Raw genomic sequence first — 20,754 nt, 5'->3', positions numbered from 1 at the left:
ACCGACTAAACTACTGAAAAAGATGCTTCCAGAGGTCATAGATCCTCTTCTTAATATCATTAATTCATCTTTGTCGTTAGGGTAAGTACCAAAAACTTTTAAGCTGGCTATGATTAAACCGTTTGTTAAAAAAACACAACTTGATCCTACAGAAGTAGTCAATTACAGGCCGATCTCGAATCTACCTTTTCTGTCAAAGATACAAGAAAAGGCAGTATCTTCACAACTATGTTCCTTTTTAGAAAGAAATGGTATCTGCAATGATTTTCAATCAGGATTTAGACCGTACCATAGTACTGAGACAGCTCTCATTAGAGTCACAAATGATTTGCTCTTATCATCCGATCGTGGTTGTATCTCTCTATTAGTGTTACTCGATCCTAGTGCTGCATTTGACACTATCGACCACAACATTCTTTTAAATAGACTCAAAAATGATGTTGCCATTAGTGGAATTGCACTAGCATTGTTTAAATCATACTTATCTGACCGTTATCAGTTTGTAGCAGTAAATGAAGAGATGTCTTATCGGTCAAAAGTTCAGTAAGGTGTACCACAAGACTCAGTACTCGGACCGTTGTTGTTCACTCAGGCACAGAGGCGGAGGTAAGTGAATTCAAACGTGAGTTTATTTACAATGATTCAAGTGACAAGTACCAGGTACTCGAGTTGACCACCCCGACGTCGGGAGTCCAGGATCCTTCTTACAGCGAAGATGGATTCTGCTTCAATGGGGAGTACCGGAGGATTCTCATCTTGCATCAGATCAGTAGAGGGAACTGGAACAGGTGAGTGATGGGGCTTCAGAAGGGAGACATGGAATGAGGGGTGGATGCGATACTGGTTTGGCAGACGGAGCTGGTAGGTAACTGGATTAATTTGCCTCGTTATGGGAAATGGACCGATGTATCTTGGACTTAGTTTGCGACAAGGTAGTCTCAGCCGGATATCCTTGGTCGAAAGCCAAACCAGTTGGCCAGGTTGGTATTCGGGGGCGTTGCGACGATGAGCGTCTGCGAAGTGACTGTGGCGGTTTATGGCTTGTTGGAGGTGATGGTGAGCTTGGTTCCATACCCTCTCACTGTTCCGGAACCAGGCGTTGACTGCAGGGACTTCTGAGGACTCCCCGGACCACGGGAACAGTGGGGGTTGGTAACCCAGAATGCATTGGAACGGGGTTAAGTTGGTGGAGGTTTATCGAAGGGAGTTTTGAGCATACTCTGCCCATACGAGATAGCGGCTCCAGAGATGCTGGTTGGCATGGCAGAAGGTACGGAGGAAACGGCTGACATTCTGGATTTTACGTTCCGCCTGCCCATTCGCCTGTGGGTGATACCCTGAAGTTAGACTTACGGTTACGTTCATTAATGCAAAGAAGGCTCGCCACACCTTTGAGATGAATTGTGGCCCCCTGTCTGACACAATGTCCTCTGGAAGGCCGAAATTCCGGAAGACATGTTCCATTAACAGTTCTGCGGTTACAAATGCTGTGGGTAAGTTCTTCAGGGGAATCAACTTGCACGCTTTAGAAAAGCGATCAATGGCCACCAGGATACAGGTGTTTTCCTCTGAGGGTGGAAGGTCAGTCACAAAATCAACCCCAATGTCTGACCAGGGTCTTTGTGGAACAGGTAGGGGCATGAGCTTTCCAGCGGGTAAGTGACGGGGATTCTTATTCATAGCGCACAGGATGCATCCTTGGATGAAGGTCTTGACATCGCGGAGCATGTTGGGCCACCAGTAGCGGGTCTGGAGGGTGGAGCAGGTCTTGGTTATTCCAGGGTGACCCGTCCCAACGGATGAGTGTGCTGAGGAGATTAGTGACATGCGAAATTCATCGGGTACGTAAATCTTTCCGGCTGGGCACTCTGGAGGACTGGGCTGGTGTCGGGACAACTCCATCAGTTGCTCGTTTAAATCCCACTGAATGGGATTGACAAACATCCTCTCTGGTAAGATATTCTCGAGTTCTTCGTGGTGAGTTTCGGGGGCATGGAGACGAGACAGAGCATCCGCTCGGACGTTCTTTGAACCAGGGCGATAGGAGATCTGGAAATGGAATCGAGTAAAGACGAGTGCCCATCTGGCCTGGCGTGGATTTAGTCGCTTTGCTTCCTTTAAGTACTGGAGATACGGTCGTAAAGACAGAACTCACAAGCATTCTGGGGGGTCGAGTTGGACATGACTGACGAAAATGTCCTCCCATTCCGCAATACAGACATAATCTTAGCTCTCGACGTCGGGCACGTTCCGCTGGAGACAGTCGGTGAGTATACACTTGCATCCTTTCTCCACCTGCTTCGGATGGACCTTCCGCGGGGTACTGAGAGGTACTAGTGGGTCGTTGAGTTTCGAGATAGCAGCCCTGAGATCGTTGGTGCACGCGGAGAGCTTGCTGGATAAACTTTTCCACACCCAGCCTGTCATCATATATTGCCATTTGAAGACGGAGAGCAGGATTCAAACCACGTCGGTAGACAGAGATGAGCGCCTTCTCGTTCCACCCACTTGCGGAGGCTAGAGTGCGAAACTCCAATGAATACTCAGAAACCGATTTTCTGCCCTGATGCAGTTGCAGTAGTTTGTCGCTGGTGGAGGAATCATCAACTGGTCGCCCGCAAACTTCTTTAAAATGGTCTACGAATTCCTGTACCGACGAGGTAACAGTAGATTCCTGTAACCACAATGTTTCAGCCCATCTTAAAGCAGCCCCGGATAACTGTTGGATTATAAAAGCAATCTTCGATCTTTCTGTGGGGTACAACTGGGTCTGCTGTTCCAAAGCGAGCAAACACTGAAGCAGGAACCCGTTGCAATCCTCCGCCCGACCGGAGAATGGCGCTGGACGTGATGCTGGGTTCGCGAAGCAAACCATAGAAGAAGTGGGGCCTGCGGAAGTACTGAGCGTCGGCTGACTGGAATTCACAACAGCGGTTGTAGGTTGTACAGGATTATCACCATGGCGGGTAGACTCCATCGCGCTGTTTCTTTTCCTTTGTAGGTCAAGCCTTCTGTCAGGATACAGGCACAGAAGTGGAGGTAAGTGAATTCAAACGTGAGTTTATTTACAATGATTCAAGTGACAAGGTGAATTGGCAAGGTTCAGGTGAAGGTGCGGTGACGATCACTACGTGCAGAGCGGATTCCAGGTGAGCAGATCCTCCTTTAGTTAGCTTGGCGTGAGCAGACACTGTCATTGATACGTCTCCTTTTCTATTTCAGATACAGCAGCGGACACGGAGATCTCGGCGGGAACGTGGGACACTCAGACGAATCTCCAGGACTCGGGGAACATGGGACCAGGCAGGACTTCTGGGAACAGCGGGACAAGGATACAAAGGTGAGTATTTCAAAGGTGAGTATACGTTACCTGGTGGTTTTCAGGTTGACTTGGAGACTTCAGGAGACAGAGGGTTATGGTCTATTCCTGTCGGAGGCTTGACAAAGACGTGTGCATGGGTGTTTTGTAGAGGTATGGGTGATGAGGTAATTGATGGTGCACAGGTGTGAGTGGTTAGTATTCCGGGGAGAGTGATCTTTGAGTGGTGGATGGGAATGAATCTGATTGATTCCTGACAACGTAATAACCTAGAATACTGTCTAACACTTGATGGCTGCTCTGTCAAGTCCTTGTCGTCGGTTAGGGACCTGGGTGTGCACTTTGATACCAATCTTTCATTTTAAAGTCACGTGTCTAGTATCTGTAAAACCGCATTTTTTTCATCTTAAAAATATATCTAAATTAGGTCATATGCTCTCAATTAAAAATGAAGAACAATTAGTTTATGCGTTCATGACATCTAGATTATTGTAATGCTCTACTGAGTGGTTTCCCTGCACGTTTAATAAATAAACTACAGCTGGTCCAAAATGCAGCCGCTAGAGTTCTTATCAGAACCAGGAAGTATGACCATATTAGCCCGGTTCTGTCAACACTGCATTGGCTCCCTATTAAACATCGTTTAAATTTAAAAATATTGCTGATTACTTACAAAGCACTAAAGGTTTAGCTCCCCAGTACTTGAGCCAGCTCTTAACGCATTATAGTCCTTCACGTCTATTGCGATCTCAAAATTCCGGCCAGTTGATAATACCTAGAATATCAAAATTGACTGCTGGCGGTAGATCCTTTTCCTATTTAGCACCAAAACTTTGGAAAATTAACATTGTCCGGGAAGCAGACACAAGTCTGTCAGTTCAAATCTAGACTAAAACCACATCTCTTTGGCCTGTCATACACATAACACATTATAGACTTCTATAATTCAATCAGCCGGAACAGGGAATACTTCCCATAAATCCTGATGTACTTGGTACATCATAAGAAGGATGGCGTCTACGCTAATATTAGTCTCTCTGTTTATCCCGAGGTTTACCGCAGTCTGCCGGATCCAGGCTGTATCCAGATCTGATGAAGGACCATCGCATGGTCATGACGACAACGCATCCCTGAAGTTACAGCCTCATCAGCCCTGTGAAGGCCTCATGGACACCTCAACAAACTCGTCTCCATACCGGCGTGATGACTCCGAATCCCAACCAGATGGAACTGGATAAATAATGTGAAAGTTCTGATCCAATCTCACTTCTGACCTATAATGCTGCCTGAATCATAATCATACACTGTTCGTTCGTTGGCCAGAGGAGAACTGGCCCCCTGACAGAGCCTGGGTTCTCCCAAGGTTTTTTTTCTGTCACCTGATGGAGTTTTGGTTCCTTGCCACTGTCGCCTTTTTCGCCTTTCTTCGCCTTTGTCACCATTGACTTTTGGCTTGCTTAGTTGGGGACATTTAATTTTATATTTAACAATATTATTATAACATTATTTTCCTGTTATCTCTGTAAAGCTGCTTTGAAACAATCTGTATTGTAAAAAGCGCTGTATAAATAAAGGTGACTTGAGGTGGGTCAGTCTTGTTATGGGGTGCTTTGCTGCAGCACGAAGTGATAATCTTGACCATATGACTGGCGTCATGGATTCTTTGAAGTATAATGCTATTTTGGCAAAGATTATGATGCCTTCAGAGCGTAAAATGAAGCTTCACTGCATCATTGGACGTTCAAGCAGAACAATAATCCCAAGTATAAATCTGATTCTACCAAAAGTTAAGTTCAGGGATCGGTCCAGGAATGTTCTGAAGTGGGCTGCTCAGTTTCCAGATTTAAATCCCCTTGAAAATCTTTGGTGAGATTCGAAGAAAGCAGTGGCAGCACAGAAACCAAAGGAACAATATAAGTACTTTGTTGAAGTTTAAAACTATTGGATCTGCCCAGAGCCACTCTGGATCTGCCATAACCAATCACCAACCTTTTGTCGTGACACACGACTAGTGCACAACCTCGACTTCATAGTTCTCAGCCACTCCCTCTGTTCGCTGATTTGACAGGTAAAAAATTGACCGGAGAAAACCCACGAATATACCGCTAACCCAGATGTAGTACTGAAGGAAAATGAAAATTCCAGGGCGCTCCTAGCAGCTTGCCAATACATTGTTTTCTTTTTTTTAATTTCCTTATCGTTTACCTGAGTGTCTATTGTGGATGTTAATGTTTATGCATAAGTGAAAGCACCAGTGATCCAGAGATGTGGCTTTTAAAGACTTTTGATCAACTGTTCGCAATATTTACTGTGATAATGCTAATGCTGGAACTCTCCCCCTGCTACGGTTCGGAGTACGGAGTTACTTGGGAAAGTCGTTCACAGCCGAGAGTTTCTGATCTCTCTACGAACATCGTCTGCCGGTATTATACCAGATATTCCAGCGGAGCTGTGCAGATTGTATGCACGGAGCAAACATCTGAAAAGAGGGAGAAGAGAAGGCCTGCATTGGAGACTTAAAAATCTCAGGCTCGACAACCGCCGTAGGCTACCCCCACTCCCCACAATCCTGCTGTCAAACGTCCAGTCATTAAGACATAAGACAGACAAGCTGGAAGCTTGGATCAGGTGCAAACCTGGCATAAGAGGCACTTGTCTTCTCGCCTTTTCGGAAACATGGCTGAGGGACTCAGACCAGGACGAGGACTTAATCGTAAGTGGGTTTGGAAGCCCAATTCACCTGGACCGAGACCAAAAGACAACTGGGAAAAGTCGTGGACATCGAACTGTTGACTGTGTCTCTCCGGCCGTTCTATTTACCTCAAGAGTTCCAACAGCTGTTTTATACGCTGTATATGTATTCACCCACGAGCCAATGCTTCAATCGCAGCGCAAGTGATCGCTGAAGTCACTCATAGACTGGACTCTATTTGCCCAGAGGCCCCCAAGTTTTTTATAGGAGATTTTAATCAATGCACTTTAGACAAGACCCTAAAATCATATGAACAGTATATAACTTGCTCTACAACGCAGAGGAACACCACCTTAAATCTCTGCTATGGCTCAGTAAATGGGGCCTATAGATCCATGGCCATGCCACCCCTTGGTGCCTCCTACCACAATAGTATCTATTTGATGCCTGTGTATAAGCCCGCTTTCAGACGCCTTGAGTGTGAGGAGAAAACCCTAAAACTCTGGACAGAAGACAGTATTTTCACTCTACAGGGGTGTCTGGAATGTACGGATTGGAATTGTTTTAATGAAACCTGTAGTGACATTAATGAACTTACGGAAACAATGTCTGTCTGTGTCAAATATTGTGTTGATATGGTTATTCCATCTAAAAAGGTGGTAATTTATCCTAATAACAAGCCTTGGGTAACGAAGGAACTAAAAAGTGTTATCAACAAGGAAAAAAAGACATTCTATCTAGGGGACCTGGTAGAGAAAAAAGCTGTCTCAAGAGAAGTCAAATATGAAATAAGAAAAGCAAAAATCGAGTCAAAGAATAACATTTAAAATCAATTTAACAGTGGGGATTTAAAGGCAGCCTGGTAAGGTATTAAAACTATGGTCCTTCTCAGGTAGTATAGTCACATATAGAAAGACGTTAACGCCTCAGAGAGGGATAGAAATACAATAGACAAAAGTCACAACACTATTTAAAAACACAAAAATAGGAAAGGCTGCTGGTCCTGACGCCATCTGTGGGCATACACTGCACTATTGCGCCGAGCAGCTTAGTGAGGGTTTCACAGTAATCTTTCAAAAATGTTCTGATTGTCACAGTGTCTGGTTTGTGTTCCCTGGGTTGTCACTAGAGGTCCTCGTTTTCACGGTGTCTTTCACGTTTGACTTCAATTCCCAGCATTCTGTCTGTCACTCATCAGTTCATTGCACTCTGCTGTTTCGCATCACCTTGTTAGTTCTGAGTGTATATATACCCTGTCTGTTTTAGTGTTTATCACGAGGTCCTTGTTTTATGTCGCCACTTCCGAGGTCTGTTTCCCTGCTTGTTTTTGTTCTTATGTTTTGATTGATTTTTGATATTTGACCCCTGCCTGGATTACTATGATTTTGGATTACACTCATTATTAAACTTACTGCTATTGGATCTTTTGCTTCCCGTGTGTGGTTCGTGACAGAACGACTCCGTCAAAACCAAGATCCAGCGGTATGTTTTTTAATATCTCTTCCCCAGCCACCGAGTGGGAGAGAAGGGAATTATTTGAGGGGACCCCGTTGGTCAAGTTTCGTGGGACCCGTGGAGGTCGCAGTGGAGAAGGTGGTCGAGAGGAATCCGAAAACAGCCGCTTTTCTGGAGGCTGATTCAGAGATGGTTCACGTCTGCCCGGTCAGAGACGGATCAGGAGATGCCCATTCGCGTGGCCGCGAGGACACTGATGGACTATTTGGAGCGTCTGGCTCGGATCCTGGACATGCCTGTGTCTGCCGTTCCTGAGCCGGAGCCAGTGTCTGCCGTTCCTGAGCCGGAGCCAGTGTCTGCCGTTCCTGAGCCGGAGCCAGTGTCTGCCTTTCCTGAGCCGGAGCCAGTGTCTGCCGTTCCTGAGCCGGAGCCAGTGTCTGCCGTTCCTGACCCGGAGCCAGTGTCTGCTGTTCCTGAGCCGGAGCCAGTGTCTGCCGTTCCTGAGCCGGAGCCAGTGTCTGCCATTCCTGAGCCGGAGCCAGTGTCTGCCGTTCCTGACCCGGAGCCAGTGTCTGCCGTTCCTGAGCCGGAGCCAGTGTCTGCCGTTCCTGAGCCAGTGTCTGCTGTTCCTGAGCCGGAGCCAGTGTCTGCTGTTCCTGAGCCGGAAACAGTGTCTGCTGTTCCTGAGCCGGAGCCAGTGTCCGCTGTTCCTGAGCCAATGTTTGTTTCTGTGTTTGTGTCTGTCCTTGTGGGTGTTACTGTTCTGGTGTCTGTTCCTGAGCCGGTGTCTGTTCCTGAGCCGCTGTCTGTTCCTGAACCGGTGTCTGATCCTGAGCCGGTGTCTGATCCTGAGCCGGTGTCTGATCCTGAGCCAGTGTCTGTTGCTGTTCCTGAGCCGGGTTCTGTTCCTGTGCCGTGGTCGCCCTCGCCCTGGCCACCCGAAGGGTCTTCACCGCCCTGGCCGCCCTGTGTCACAGTGTATATATACCCTGTCTGTTTTAGTGTTTATCACGGAGTCGTTGTTTTATGTCGCCACTTCCGAGGTCTGTTTCCCTGCTTGTTTTTGTTCTTATGTTTTGTATGATTTTTGATATTTGACCCCTGACTGGATTACTATGATTTTGGATTACCCTCATTATTAAACTTACTGCTATTGGATCTTTTGCTTCCCGTGTGTGGTTCGTGACACTGACAGTGGGGATATACCTGATTTATTGAAAACATCAACAGTAATACCCATCCCCAAAACAAAATCTCCTAAAGACCTCAATGAATTCAGACCAATTGCACTAACTTCCCTGGTAATGAAGTGCTTTGAAAAGATCTTGAAGGACACAATCATCCCCCTAACTGTAGACGAATTAGATACACTACAATTTGCATATCAAGCGGATAAGGGTGTAGAGTATGCAAAGCTCTTCATTCTTGACAGGGTTTATAAAAATCTTGAGAAACCTGCAGTACGTAGGAGGGCGGAGCCTGGCTGTAGGCTACAAGGAATGGCCTAAGATTACAGTAGAGAGGTGTCAGAAGCTTGTCAGCGCTTACAGGCAACATGTATCTGACGTTATAAAGAGTAAAGGATTCTCTACAAAATGTTATTTTTGGTGTTTGAATAATTGTGTATATGAATGTTTAGAGCCAAGTATATTTTATTTTCATTTGAACTCATTAACTCAACTTTAAAATCTCAGAATCACTCAAATGTGCATTACTAACATTTCTATGATAGTTTACAGATGCCATATTTTCTTCTTCATAAAACCAGAATGTCTTTCAAGTTAGGGGGGTTCAATTTTGATAGGAAGTGTACATATTCTTAAAGTAAAAAATATTTTTTGCAATGGTGTTTTTTTGTAAATTATTCAGAAAAGAGTTAGTATGAAGAAAATGTAACCTTAGTTCCGGGGCACACACGGAAAGTGAAAAGCCGCCAAGGAATAATCTTCAGGTAAAACTCCTTTACCGAAAATTGCTGAAACACAATATAATGAGTCAGTATCCAAATTAACAAACAAAATGAACCAAACAAATGTAGCACTAACCCATTTACAAAGTATTTTACCTTTGGTGAGATATAGCAGTAGACCTTTTTTGGTTTCTTGACCTTCTCTGACTGGCCCTCTACAGGGGAGTCATGTTCCTCCTCCTCATCACCCATGGAGGGCCGTCTCTGTAGGGCAAGCTGGGACGATGCTAGAAACTGCCAAGGACAGCTACTGTAAGTGCCCGTGTTGTAGAGGTAGGCCTCAAAGTAGATGCTTATGCCTGGAGTAGACACGTTTTTCTCCACACAGTTCTTCTCATTTTCTATGTAAGTGCATAATGGCAAAAAGACATTGAGAAAAGATTATAGAAATGCATGTCCACTCTTCTGGATGTAATTATATGATTCAACTGTGTCCTATAATTTTGAGAGGTGTTATTGTTACCCTTGATACATTGCAGGGTCATGATATCCTAAACTATATTTTATTTTACAGAGTTATGATTGTTGAACATCTCAAACAGTTAGATTATATACAGTTGGTTAGAGATGCATTAATGGGTGAAAAATGAGTGTTTGTTTTTGATTTGTAAGAGTTTCTGTGTTGCATGAGTTGTTTTTCATATGACCTATAACGATCAAATGGCACAATACCCCTCAAAAGTTATCTAAGATGCAACTTCATATATATTTTCGATGCAGAGTATGATAGCTATATTAAATTATATCTGTCATTGTATATGTATGTACAGTATTTGTGTAATTACGGAGAGCTTACAAAACCACATATAAAATGTGTATATTGTGTTAGGGGTGTAACGATATATTGTTATATCAAGATATCACAATAAAAAAAACTGACGATATGTATCGTTGATGTAAACAATAATGAGAGCGAAATAAAACTGTCTGAATCAGAAGCCATTGCTTTATCAATCACAAGTTCAGCATGGCGTACCACAAGGCTCAGTACTAGGACCGCTGCTGTACACTCTGTACATGCTACCTTTAGGAGAAATCATTAGGAAACATGGAATTAGCTTTCACTGTTATGCTGATGATACTAAGCTCTATATTTCTTCCAAACGTAACGAAACTCACCAATTCACAAAATTATCGGAATGCATAGTTGATATAAAAAATTGGATGACTAGTCATTTCCTACTACTAAATTCTGAAAAAACAGAGATTCTAATTATTGGGCAAAAAACTTCCACACGTAATAACCTAGAATACCGTCTAACACTTGATGGCTGCTCTGTTAAGTCTTCGTCGTCAGTTAGGAACCTGGGTGGGCTCTTTGATACCAATCTTTCATTTGAAAGTCACGTGTCTAGTGTCTGTAAAACCGCATTTTTCATTCTTAAAAATATATCTAAATTACATCATATGCTCTCATCGACAAATGCGGAACAACTAGTTCATGCGTTCATGACATCAAGGCTAGATTATTGTAATGCTCTTATGGGTGGTTACCCTGCACAATTAATAAACAAACTACAGCTAGTTCAAAACGCAGCTGCTAGAGTTCTTACCAGAACCAGGAAGTACGACCATATTAGCCCGGTTCTGTCAACACTGCATTGGCTCCCTATTAAACATCGTATCAATTTTAAAATATTGCTGATTACTTACAAAGCACTAAATGGTTTAGCTCCCCAGTACTTGAGCGAGCTCTTAACGCATTATAGTCCTTCACGTCTATTGCGATCTCAAAGTTCTGGCCATTTGATAATACCTAGAATATCTAAATCGACTGCTGGCGGTAGATCCTTTTCCTATTTAGCACCAAAACTTTGGAACAATCTTCCTAACATTGTCCGGGAAGCAGACACAGTCTGTCAGTTCAAAGCTAGACTAAAAACACATCTCTTTGACCTAGCATTCACATAACACTATATAGACTTCTATAATTCAATATTAGGCTGCTTAGATTAGGTCAGCCGGAACTGGGAACACTTCCCTTAAATCCTGATGTACTCGTTACATCATAAGAAGAATGGCATCTATGCTAATTTTAGTGTCTTTGTTTATCCCAAGGTTTTCCCGCAGCCTGCCGGATCCAGGCTGTTTCCAGATCTGACGAAGGACTTTCGCCTGGACCTGATGACAATGCAGTGCTGAAGTGCCAACTAGCCTCTCCCTATGGAGGATCCCTATACCACTCTACAGATAAAGCGTTGTGGAATTTTTCGGTTCGCGTACCTACCCAAAGTGATAGATAAAATAAAATTCTGCATCAAAATTTATAGACAAGACAAGTAGTTTGTTTAGGCATGGTTTGTAAGGAATTACAAACCTGCGCACATATATTCAAACACATATACCTATAGAATCAATTCTTAATGTGCATGTGAACGCCATCAGCGTCTATCACAGGTTCACGTTTAAAGTCTGTTTAGAGAGAACGGTGTCGTCTTTGCGGCCCCTAATTTAATAACAAATGAACATTTAGACGGAAGTGAATCAATCAAAACTAACTTTAGCTGGAAAAAACATTTTTCAAGAACCCCTATAAAACTAAACCAATCTCTGTTACCTTAAAGTATATGTTTATCTCTGTAAAGCTGCTTTGAAACAATCTACATTGTTAAAAGCGCTATATAAATGAGGATGACTTGACTTGACTATTGTCAGCCTCTCTTCTTCCCCCTCCACTCCACAGATTACCACACCAATTTTTGTAGCATTTTTTAAAACTGTGGTGACAACTGACTAGTGCTGAACAGGGGTTTCATGACTCTTTAAAATTAAGAAAATAACAGTTTCCACCCTAGAATCTCATACATTGATGACCACTGAAATTCCATGACTGTTCCATGACATTTCTAACAATTTATGATTATAGTGGCCAATAGTAATTTAATGCATTAATGATCCTTGGAAATAATCAACTTTTTTTTTTAAATGAGACAAGTGCTTTCTGAGTCCCAAGTTACCTGGTTTCCATAAGAAACAGTTAGTTAGTAATAGCTGAGGCTGCCTAATGTGTCACACTGCCAGTTACCCCCAACAGACATTATAGCATACTAGCTGGTGTGCAAGCAAGTTCAAGTTTTACACTAAAGCTGCTACAAAAAGGTTCCCAATTAGGTACTGAACCCAGCTCTTTGCACTAGGGGCCCGACTCACCCCTTACTAAGCCAGCCAAGGGCTGGAGATGACAGACTTAAGTCAGAATGCATAAAAGTGGTGAATCCTCATGTTCCGTGGTAGCTGCAGTCTGAAGGCCACAGAGGATTTTGAAAGGGCCTATACAACTTCAAGCCTGACAACATCATAGCACAAATGGTTTAGCTGTATATACCCCCCATTCAGATTTCTGTTCAGGAAAACGTATAGGTTGAATGTCAAATGGACCACAAAAGAGGACATAGCTAGAGAGGAACTGAGGGTGATATGGCCATTATTTGGTGCAAAAGAGTTGGCTGCTTTAACATGATCCTTTCTAACATGCTCCAACAAATGATCAGCAGTTCAACTGCTATAGGGAGTTTGGGGAGTTACACAAAATGACAGGGTTCTTAAGCCGGGCATACACTGTGCAATTTCTGTGAGATTTCAGTGAGGTTACCCACGCACACTGTATGAGTAGATCGCATTCGATGTAAAGCCCAAGCTCACTATTTATGTGCTCACATGGTCCGATTGTCGAGCTGCGACTTGACTGCTCACTCTATAGTTGTGAAATATGCGAGATAAACACGTGCCGGGTTGCGCCGATAGACCATGATATTGTGTATCTAGAGATATTGTCAAAAGCATCAGCTATCGATATCAAGAGAATTTAACATTTACAATTTATGTATTAAATTATTATTATTATTAGGGTAGGCCTACTTTTATTATTAAATTGATATTACAATTAATTTGCCCCGCAATAAATTCATAGCGCATCACCCCAAAACCGACATGCTGCGAGGATAATAAAACAGTAGATTAGCTAACTCCTCATTAAAAATGATTTTAAAAAATGTAGGTCTATTATACAATTAATTATAAGCCAATAATTAAAATTATCAACAGTCAATAATATGTCAGAACATTACAATAATCAGTCATCAATGAAAATTAAGTGCAGCTTTACACTGCGTGCAGAATTATTAGGCACGTTGATTTTATGATCATAATTTTTTTTCCAGGCACATTTGACCAATTCCAAACCACATTAATCTGAATAACTACTATTATTTTTGTATTTAATCATTTATAAGTGATATATAATTGTTCATTAAGGCTGGAAATTAAAAACACCTTATATTCAGGTGGGAATCATTATTAGGCACGTTTTCTTTTACGGATAAAATGAGCCAAAAAAGAGATTTAACTTTTAAAAAAATTATTAAATGCCCATGAGAAGGATGCAATACTAGAAATTGCTATTAAGGCATGACCACTGGACAGTGAAATGCTCATTGGGTCAGCAGGGTCAGACAAAAACAGGTGGAGAAAAAAAAAACACGTTAACTGCAAAAGAATGAAGAATTAAGGTGAAGAATTAAAGCTGCAGTCAGCTGTTCTTACTCTCGTAAGAAAGATAGAGTAGCATTGATTCTTCCAAAAAGCCAAACTTTATCCTTTCATCTGGACATGTTCATCCACCTAACGTTACGTTCACACGGATTTCAGTGCAAACAAAGCTAACGAACCTGCCCAACAAGTGCTAACGTTAGCTATCCATACCAACACATTTGGGCAAACATACTTAGATTACTAACATAACACTAAGAAATAAAGTAACTGGTTGATCAAGCACAATTACCTGTCGAGAAGAAATCTTGCAAGCTCTGCATCCAGCTTGAACCCAATTAAATCACGTAACATTAAATCTCTCCACCTTTCAAATGCCGATCCGATGTTGATCCTGGTTTATTTACGGGCATGGTCGCTTTCTTTCTTTACTTCTTTCTTTTCAGCAGGTGTTCTCTTTTCCTGTGTTGTTTTTGACCTCCTGCCTTTTGAGGTTAACCGAGGAATTGGAATCTTTTCCGCCCCACTCTTCCTGTGCGAACTTCAGGCGTGTGCATGTGATTGTAACGTGCGTGAAGGGTGGCGTGTGCACAACCTGTGATTGACAGTCAGATCTCACACCCCCCTGCGCTGATTGGACCCGATGATCCGGGAGCGGTGGATTTTTGCAAAACAAATAACACGCTCCAGGTGGAATTAGAAGCTCGTTTTTTTTCTAAAACCACTTTATTTATTTTGTTCTGTCGGATTATAGTGTCGATTTCACTGAATATGATCAAAAAAAATTTCCCAACGGCAGCTTTAAGCATAAAACCATCAGGAAGCCCTTTAGTCTCCAGTGCACTCCATTTTCCAGAACTGCAACCTACCTGGAGTCTCCAGAAGTGCAATGTGTCAAGATCTCAGAGACTTAGGTTAGGTAAAGAATCCTAAAAAATGACCCCCACTTAATAAGAATCACAAGCTGAAGTGTAGTAAAATACATGAAGACTGTTTTTTTATAGGCTTTATAGACAGATTGAGAGTGACTCTTAAAGGAACAGCACCACATCCTCTCGTACCACTGTTTGAAGAATTCATCTTCCAGAATCTGGCAGAAAGTTTTAGGAGTTCATTTTTAGTCAATCTCTGCAAAACGGACTTCAGTGTACCACAGTTTGCAGTGATGCGCTATAAAATTATTGCGGGGCAAATGAATTGTAATATCAGTCCAATAATAAAAGTAGGCCTACCCTTATAATAATAATAATTTAATACATAAATCGGAAATGCTAAATACTCTTGATTTCGATAGCTGATGCTTTTAATGACATCTCTGGATATCATGGTCGATATCATCTCACTATATCATGGTTGATAGGCGCAACCCGGCATAGTGTTTATCTCGCATATTTCACACGTATAGAGTGAGCAGACAAGTCGCAACTCGCCGATCTATGTGAGCACATAAATCGTGAGCTTTAATCACATCTACTCGTACAGTGTGAGTTGGTAACCTTGCTGAAATTGCACAGACATCGCACAGTGTATGCCCGGCCTTACTGCATTGGCAGATTTTTTTTAAATACCGGTACTTGTTTTAAAGAGATAGTTCGGCCAAAAATGAAAATTATGTCATCATTTACTCACCCTCAAGTTGTTCTAAACCTGTATGAGCTTCTTTGTTCTGCTGAACACAATTTTTTTTTTTTTTTGAAGAATGTTAGTAACTAATACGCTGCTGGTCCCCATTGACTTCCATACTATGACATAAACATTCTATACTATATACTATACTATAGAAGTCAATAGTAGAAATGTAGTAGGACCAGAAACTGTTTGGGTACTAACACTCTTCAAAATACCTTTTTTTCTGTTCAACAGAACAAAGAAATTCATACAGGTTTAGAACAACTTAAGGGTGAGTAAATGGCAGAATTTTCAGATTTGGGTGAACTAACCCTTTAAGTATAAATAAGTGAAATATAACAAGTGAAATAATTCTGGTAATTTAGTTTCACCAATTCACCTGCATTGTCTTTCAATTGAGGGGGAAACGCAAAACACTCGGAGGAAAACAAATAAAAACTAAATTAATGTTGGGATTTAAAAAAAGTTTTCTTATCATGCTTAGAGTACAATCTCAATAAAATTATTTAAAAAAAAAACCTTTATCAGGGGAACACAAATCACTGGGAAAGTCATGGAAAAGTGATGAAAAGGTTTTAGTAGCGTTTTAGTAAATATCCCCAACAACCATCTCCAATACCAAGATTAACTCACCACTGAGTACAATGATGTCAAACTCCCCATTGCTAAGGGGCTGGCCCCTGTATGACATACATGCTCTAAAGCAGCCTTTCTTCCTGAAGGTGAGCCTCATCAGAACCTGACACTGAGGCTTGTTTAATGAAACAGCTGTGCTGTAGCAATCATCTGAGCTGTCCTCCTCCTCCACTGTGCCCAACTGTAGGAAGAGTAAGAAAAAGATTTAAATACAAACTCAGCAAATTCTATTGGACCTGCAACCTCTTTAATGCTAATACATATACACAAACTTCTAAAGTTTGAACTAAAAACTATACACTGTAAGTATGCAGTAAGAGTCCTTACCGGATGGACATGAATGCTGTAATTGACCTCATCCACCACTGAGACAGAGTTACTGGTGGGGTTCCCATACTCATCCCTTGGTTCTATCTGAAGCGTGTGCTGCTGGTCATAAGTCAGCACCAGTGTTGAGAAGTGGTACGCTATCTTTGTTTTGGATGGGACCACTGTACCTGCAATACACATGCAATTCATGTCCTGAGTCATCTACATATGTTCATTTTGACTAAGAGAGTAAGTTTCTTGGAATGCACAGCTTAATCCAAGCTTAAATATAACAACGTATTACCTGGTTATCATTTTACATTACTAACAGAAAAGAGTTAAAAAAGGGAAGAATGACAATGGATATGCTGGTTCTTTTGAAGGTCTTTGGGCTTCTATTCAGTAGAGCAAGCCTGTTTTGGGGACTGTACGAACTTACACTTTTTGGGAACTGGGAGACAAAATTACTGGGACAACAGCATGTTTCAAAATAAGGATATGAATATATATATATGTATTTCTTGTTATTTATTTTTAATTATCTTTGATATTTGATGGTATTGTGAAAGGAATTTTGTTATTTATTTTTAAGATATTTTTTCACATGTACCAGTTTAGTTTTAAATCAATATTTTGTTCAAGGATCAGCAGGCACCAAAGGTGCTGGAACCTTATTGTATTTGTTCCAATTTTCTGATTCTGATTCTTTCTATTATTTTCTGCCCTAAAAGCATATAGGTGTCAGAGAAGGTAAATTGTAGAGACTCAACGGTGTGTCAAGGTGTTGATGATATGGAAACTCTTCCAGCGTTGTGTGAAATCACACCAATTCTATTGGCCGTCGCATGTCAGGTGACGAAGCGTAGAGCGTCATCAAGACCATAATACGCCAACTGCATTAAAGGTCATCAGCTTCTTTGTCTTGAGGAAGCTGCATGTCTGCTGTTATCAGTGGGATTTATTGTGACATCTCACTGTTTTACATGGCCAGCAAACAGTTCAGGAATTGTGCGTCGCCATACCCCTGCTTTATTATGGAGGATGAAATGCATGATTTATGTGTAATTTGTCAGGACTGGACCATGCCCCTCGAGTGGGCTGATTAGAGACTCAGACCCAGTCAGAGACTGTGCACGTTCGGTCTGCCCAGTCAGAGACTGTTCACGTCTACCCAGTCAGAGACTGTTCACGTCACGTCTGCCAAGTCAGAGACTGTTCACGTCTGCCCAGTCAGAGACTGTTCACGACACGTCTGCCCAGTCAGAGACTGTTCACGTCACGTCTGTCCAGTCAGAGACTGTTCACGTCACGTCTGCCCAGTCAGAGACTGTTCACGTCACGTCTGCCCAGTCAGAGACTGTTCACGTCACGACTGCCCAGTCAGAGACTGTTCACGTCACGTCTGCCCAGACACTTGGGCCCTTCATCGCTGCTCGCAGCTATATATATATATATATATATATATATATATATATATATACCGTATAAATATATAAATATACATATATATATATATATATATATACAAATGGTTTATCTAGCCCCCTCCCCCCTCACACACACACACACACACACACACACACACACACACACACACACACACACACACACACACACACACACACACACACACACACACACACACACAGAGAGACACAGACACAGAGACATAGACACAGAGAGAGAGAGAGAAAATGACCACATTCAAACCAAAATATCTGACTTCCTGTTGGTCGGAGCTAATGACTGTAAATTAGAAAGTGGTCCGGCTTGATGAGAACAATATACGTACAGAGTTTTGTTACTGTGGGTAAAACTACCCCCCCCCCCCACTTTTGTCGAAAATTTTTAGAAAGTGACACACTTCCTGCTGCCAGTTGGTGGCGCTATAACTTTGACTCACAATAGTCACATCCATGTGACCGGCCTCTTACAACGAACACACTGCTGAAGTTTCATCAAGATCAATTAATGTATAAAGAAGTTATAACACACTTCCTGTTTCCATTATTCGCCATAAATTCGTTTCCTCGCCACAGCCAAACCGTTCGAGATATCAAAAATCCCCTGGCAATTTTTCATCCTCAATGTCTTGACTTCATGCACAGAGTTTGGTGATGATCGGCTGAATTCCCTAGGAGAAGTGTTTCAAATTCCTGAGCATGCGTTTACAAACAACACTAAATAGCCGACTTCCTGTTGGGCAGACGTAAAACTTAGAGCACGAAAGTTGTTTGGCCCGATGAGATCTATATGTGTACCGAGTTTCAGATTATTACATGCAAGCGTGTTTGATATATGGACAAGTGCTCAAACCCCATTCCAGGGGGCGCTGTCGAGCCCCCCTGCCACGCCCGGGTACCAGCTTCAGCCCGGCCCTGATGGCCGCAGGTTCCGACCCGTGTGCAAAGTTTCAAGAGTTTTCGAGCATGTTAAGGGCCCCAAAAGTGCCCAAAAGGTAGTACAATAATAATAATAAATATAGCTGCGAGCAGCGATTACGGGCCCAAGCCGGTGGCACTGCAACCCCGGTGCCTTTAGTTACCTAAAGGCACCGGGGTGGCGGTACCGCCGGCTTTGGCCCTTCATCGCTGCTCGCAGCTATATTTATATTTATATATATATATATATATATATATATATATATATATATATAAAAAGCCGGTGGCACCGCCACCCTGGTGCCTTTAGGGTTATTGTGCACGACGTGACACAAAATATCTGCTGGCTATCTGCCGAACGGCTCTGGTAGTTCCGCTTCAGCACTGATGATGTTGTAGAAATAGTGCGCTCTGGTTGGTCTGGATTATTCGGGATTTTTTATTTTATACAGAAATAAGTTATTTATAATTCAGATGAGAATAAAGTTAGTGTTGATTAAAATGAAGGAAAACAAATATATTGATCTGAAATATAGCACATTAATTTTAAATTTATTTAGGTTCAATTACCAAACATACAATCTTAATTTAATTTAAAGCAAACAATACATTTAAAAGATATGGGTTGTATGCACTTTTTTTTTATAAAAAAAGATATATATCCAAAAAACAAGGCCTTAAAGGGTTAAACTCTTGTCACTGTAACAGACACAATCTCTCTCTCTCACACACACACACACACACACACACACACACACACACACACACACACACACACACACACACACACACACACACACACGTCAAGTCACTTCCATTTTAGATGCAATATTGAATAAGCAGAAAATTCGGATTTTCTGCTCTGAAAATATAAATAAGCATAAAAATTGAATAAGCACTTTTAATATTCTAAACAGAATAAGCACTAGTCGCTAATGAATAAGTACTAGTACTTAATGGAATATATACTAGTATCTAAAAAATAAGTACTAGTAGCATGAAAATAGAGACTAGTAGGTTAAACTGATAAAATGTTAAAACGGCTTGCCATATTGGCTCAGAGAGAGAGAGAAAATGACCTTTTAGATACTAGTACCTATTAATAGATACTAGTATTTATTCAATAAATACTAGTACTAAGTCATTAGATACTAGTACCTATTAAATATATACCAGTACTTATTCATTAGCTACTAATACGTATTCAAAAGAATATCTAAAGAATAAGCACTAGTATCTAAAGAATAGGCACTAGTACTAAAGAATAAGCACTAGTCGCTAATGAATAAGTACTAGTACTTAATGGAATAGATACTAGTATCTAAAAAATAAGTACTAGAAGCATGAAAATAGAGACTAGTAGGTTAAAATGATTAAATGTTAAAACGGCTTGCCATGTTGGTTTAGAGAGAGAGAGAGAGAAAATGACCATATTCAAACCAAAATATCTGACTTCCTCTTGGTCTGAGCTAATGACAGTTAATTAGAAAGTTGTCCGGCTTGATCTGAACAATATGCGTACCGAGTTTTATGATTGTAGGTAAAACTATAAAACTAACCCCCCCACTTTTGTCAAAAGGTGGCGCTACTGAGTCCCTGCACCACGCCCGTTTCTGAAACTTTGCACATGTCTACAGGCTAATAAATGTGATCTGTCTGTCGAGTTTCATGCAATTTTAAGCAATTTCAGGCATGCTAAGAGTCTCAAAAGCATCCAAAAAGAATATTAAAGTTTGATGCGTTGCCATGGCACCAGTATCTAAGATATCAATAATCCTTTCACAGGTCTACATCTGCCGTGTATTTACATTATACAGATGAAGTTTGAAGCAAATCGGGTTAAAATAAGAGGGTGATTTCAAAGCATTTTGAAAGT

The 20,754-nt window shown here is 41.6% G+C and overlaps 1 protein-coding gene across 8 annotated transcripts in view; it reads right to left on the bottom strand.

Annotated features, from left to right (window-relative positions):
• arel1 (apoptosis resistant E3 ubiquitin protein ligase 1) overlaps positions 1–20,754 on the bottom strand; it is a 200,835-nt gene that overhangs the window by 61,952 nt on the left and 118,129 nt on the right. For all 8 annotated transcript variants that reach the window (XM_077238654.1, XM_077238653.1, XM_077238660.1 and 5 more), the window contains 4 exons: positions 16,516–16,685; positions 16,186–16,369; positions 9,532–9,776; positions 9,364–9,441 (listed from right to left, as the gene is read on the bottom strand). In XM_077238654.1, coding sequence (XP_077094769.1) covers positions 9,364–9,441; positions 9,532–9,776; positions 16,186–16,369; positions 16,516–16,685 — 677 coding nt within the window. The remainder of the gene's footprint in view (positions 1–9,363; positions 9,442–9,531; positions 9,777–16,185; positions 16,370–16,515; positions 16,686–20,754) is intronic.

The sequence above is a fragment of the Siphateles boraxobius genome, unplaced genomic scaffold (assembly GCF_051911475.1).
Source record: "Siphateles boraxobius isolate OS27281-9 unplaced genomic scaffold, OSU_SipBor_1 22, whole genome shotgun sequence".
NCBI classification, from domain to species: Eukaryota; Metazoa; Chordata; class Actinopteri; order Cypriniformes; family Leuciscidae; genus Siphateles; species Siphateles boraxobius.
Note: the sequence above shows the minus strand (reverse complement) of the source record. Positions and strands in the feature narration are given on the sequence as shown.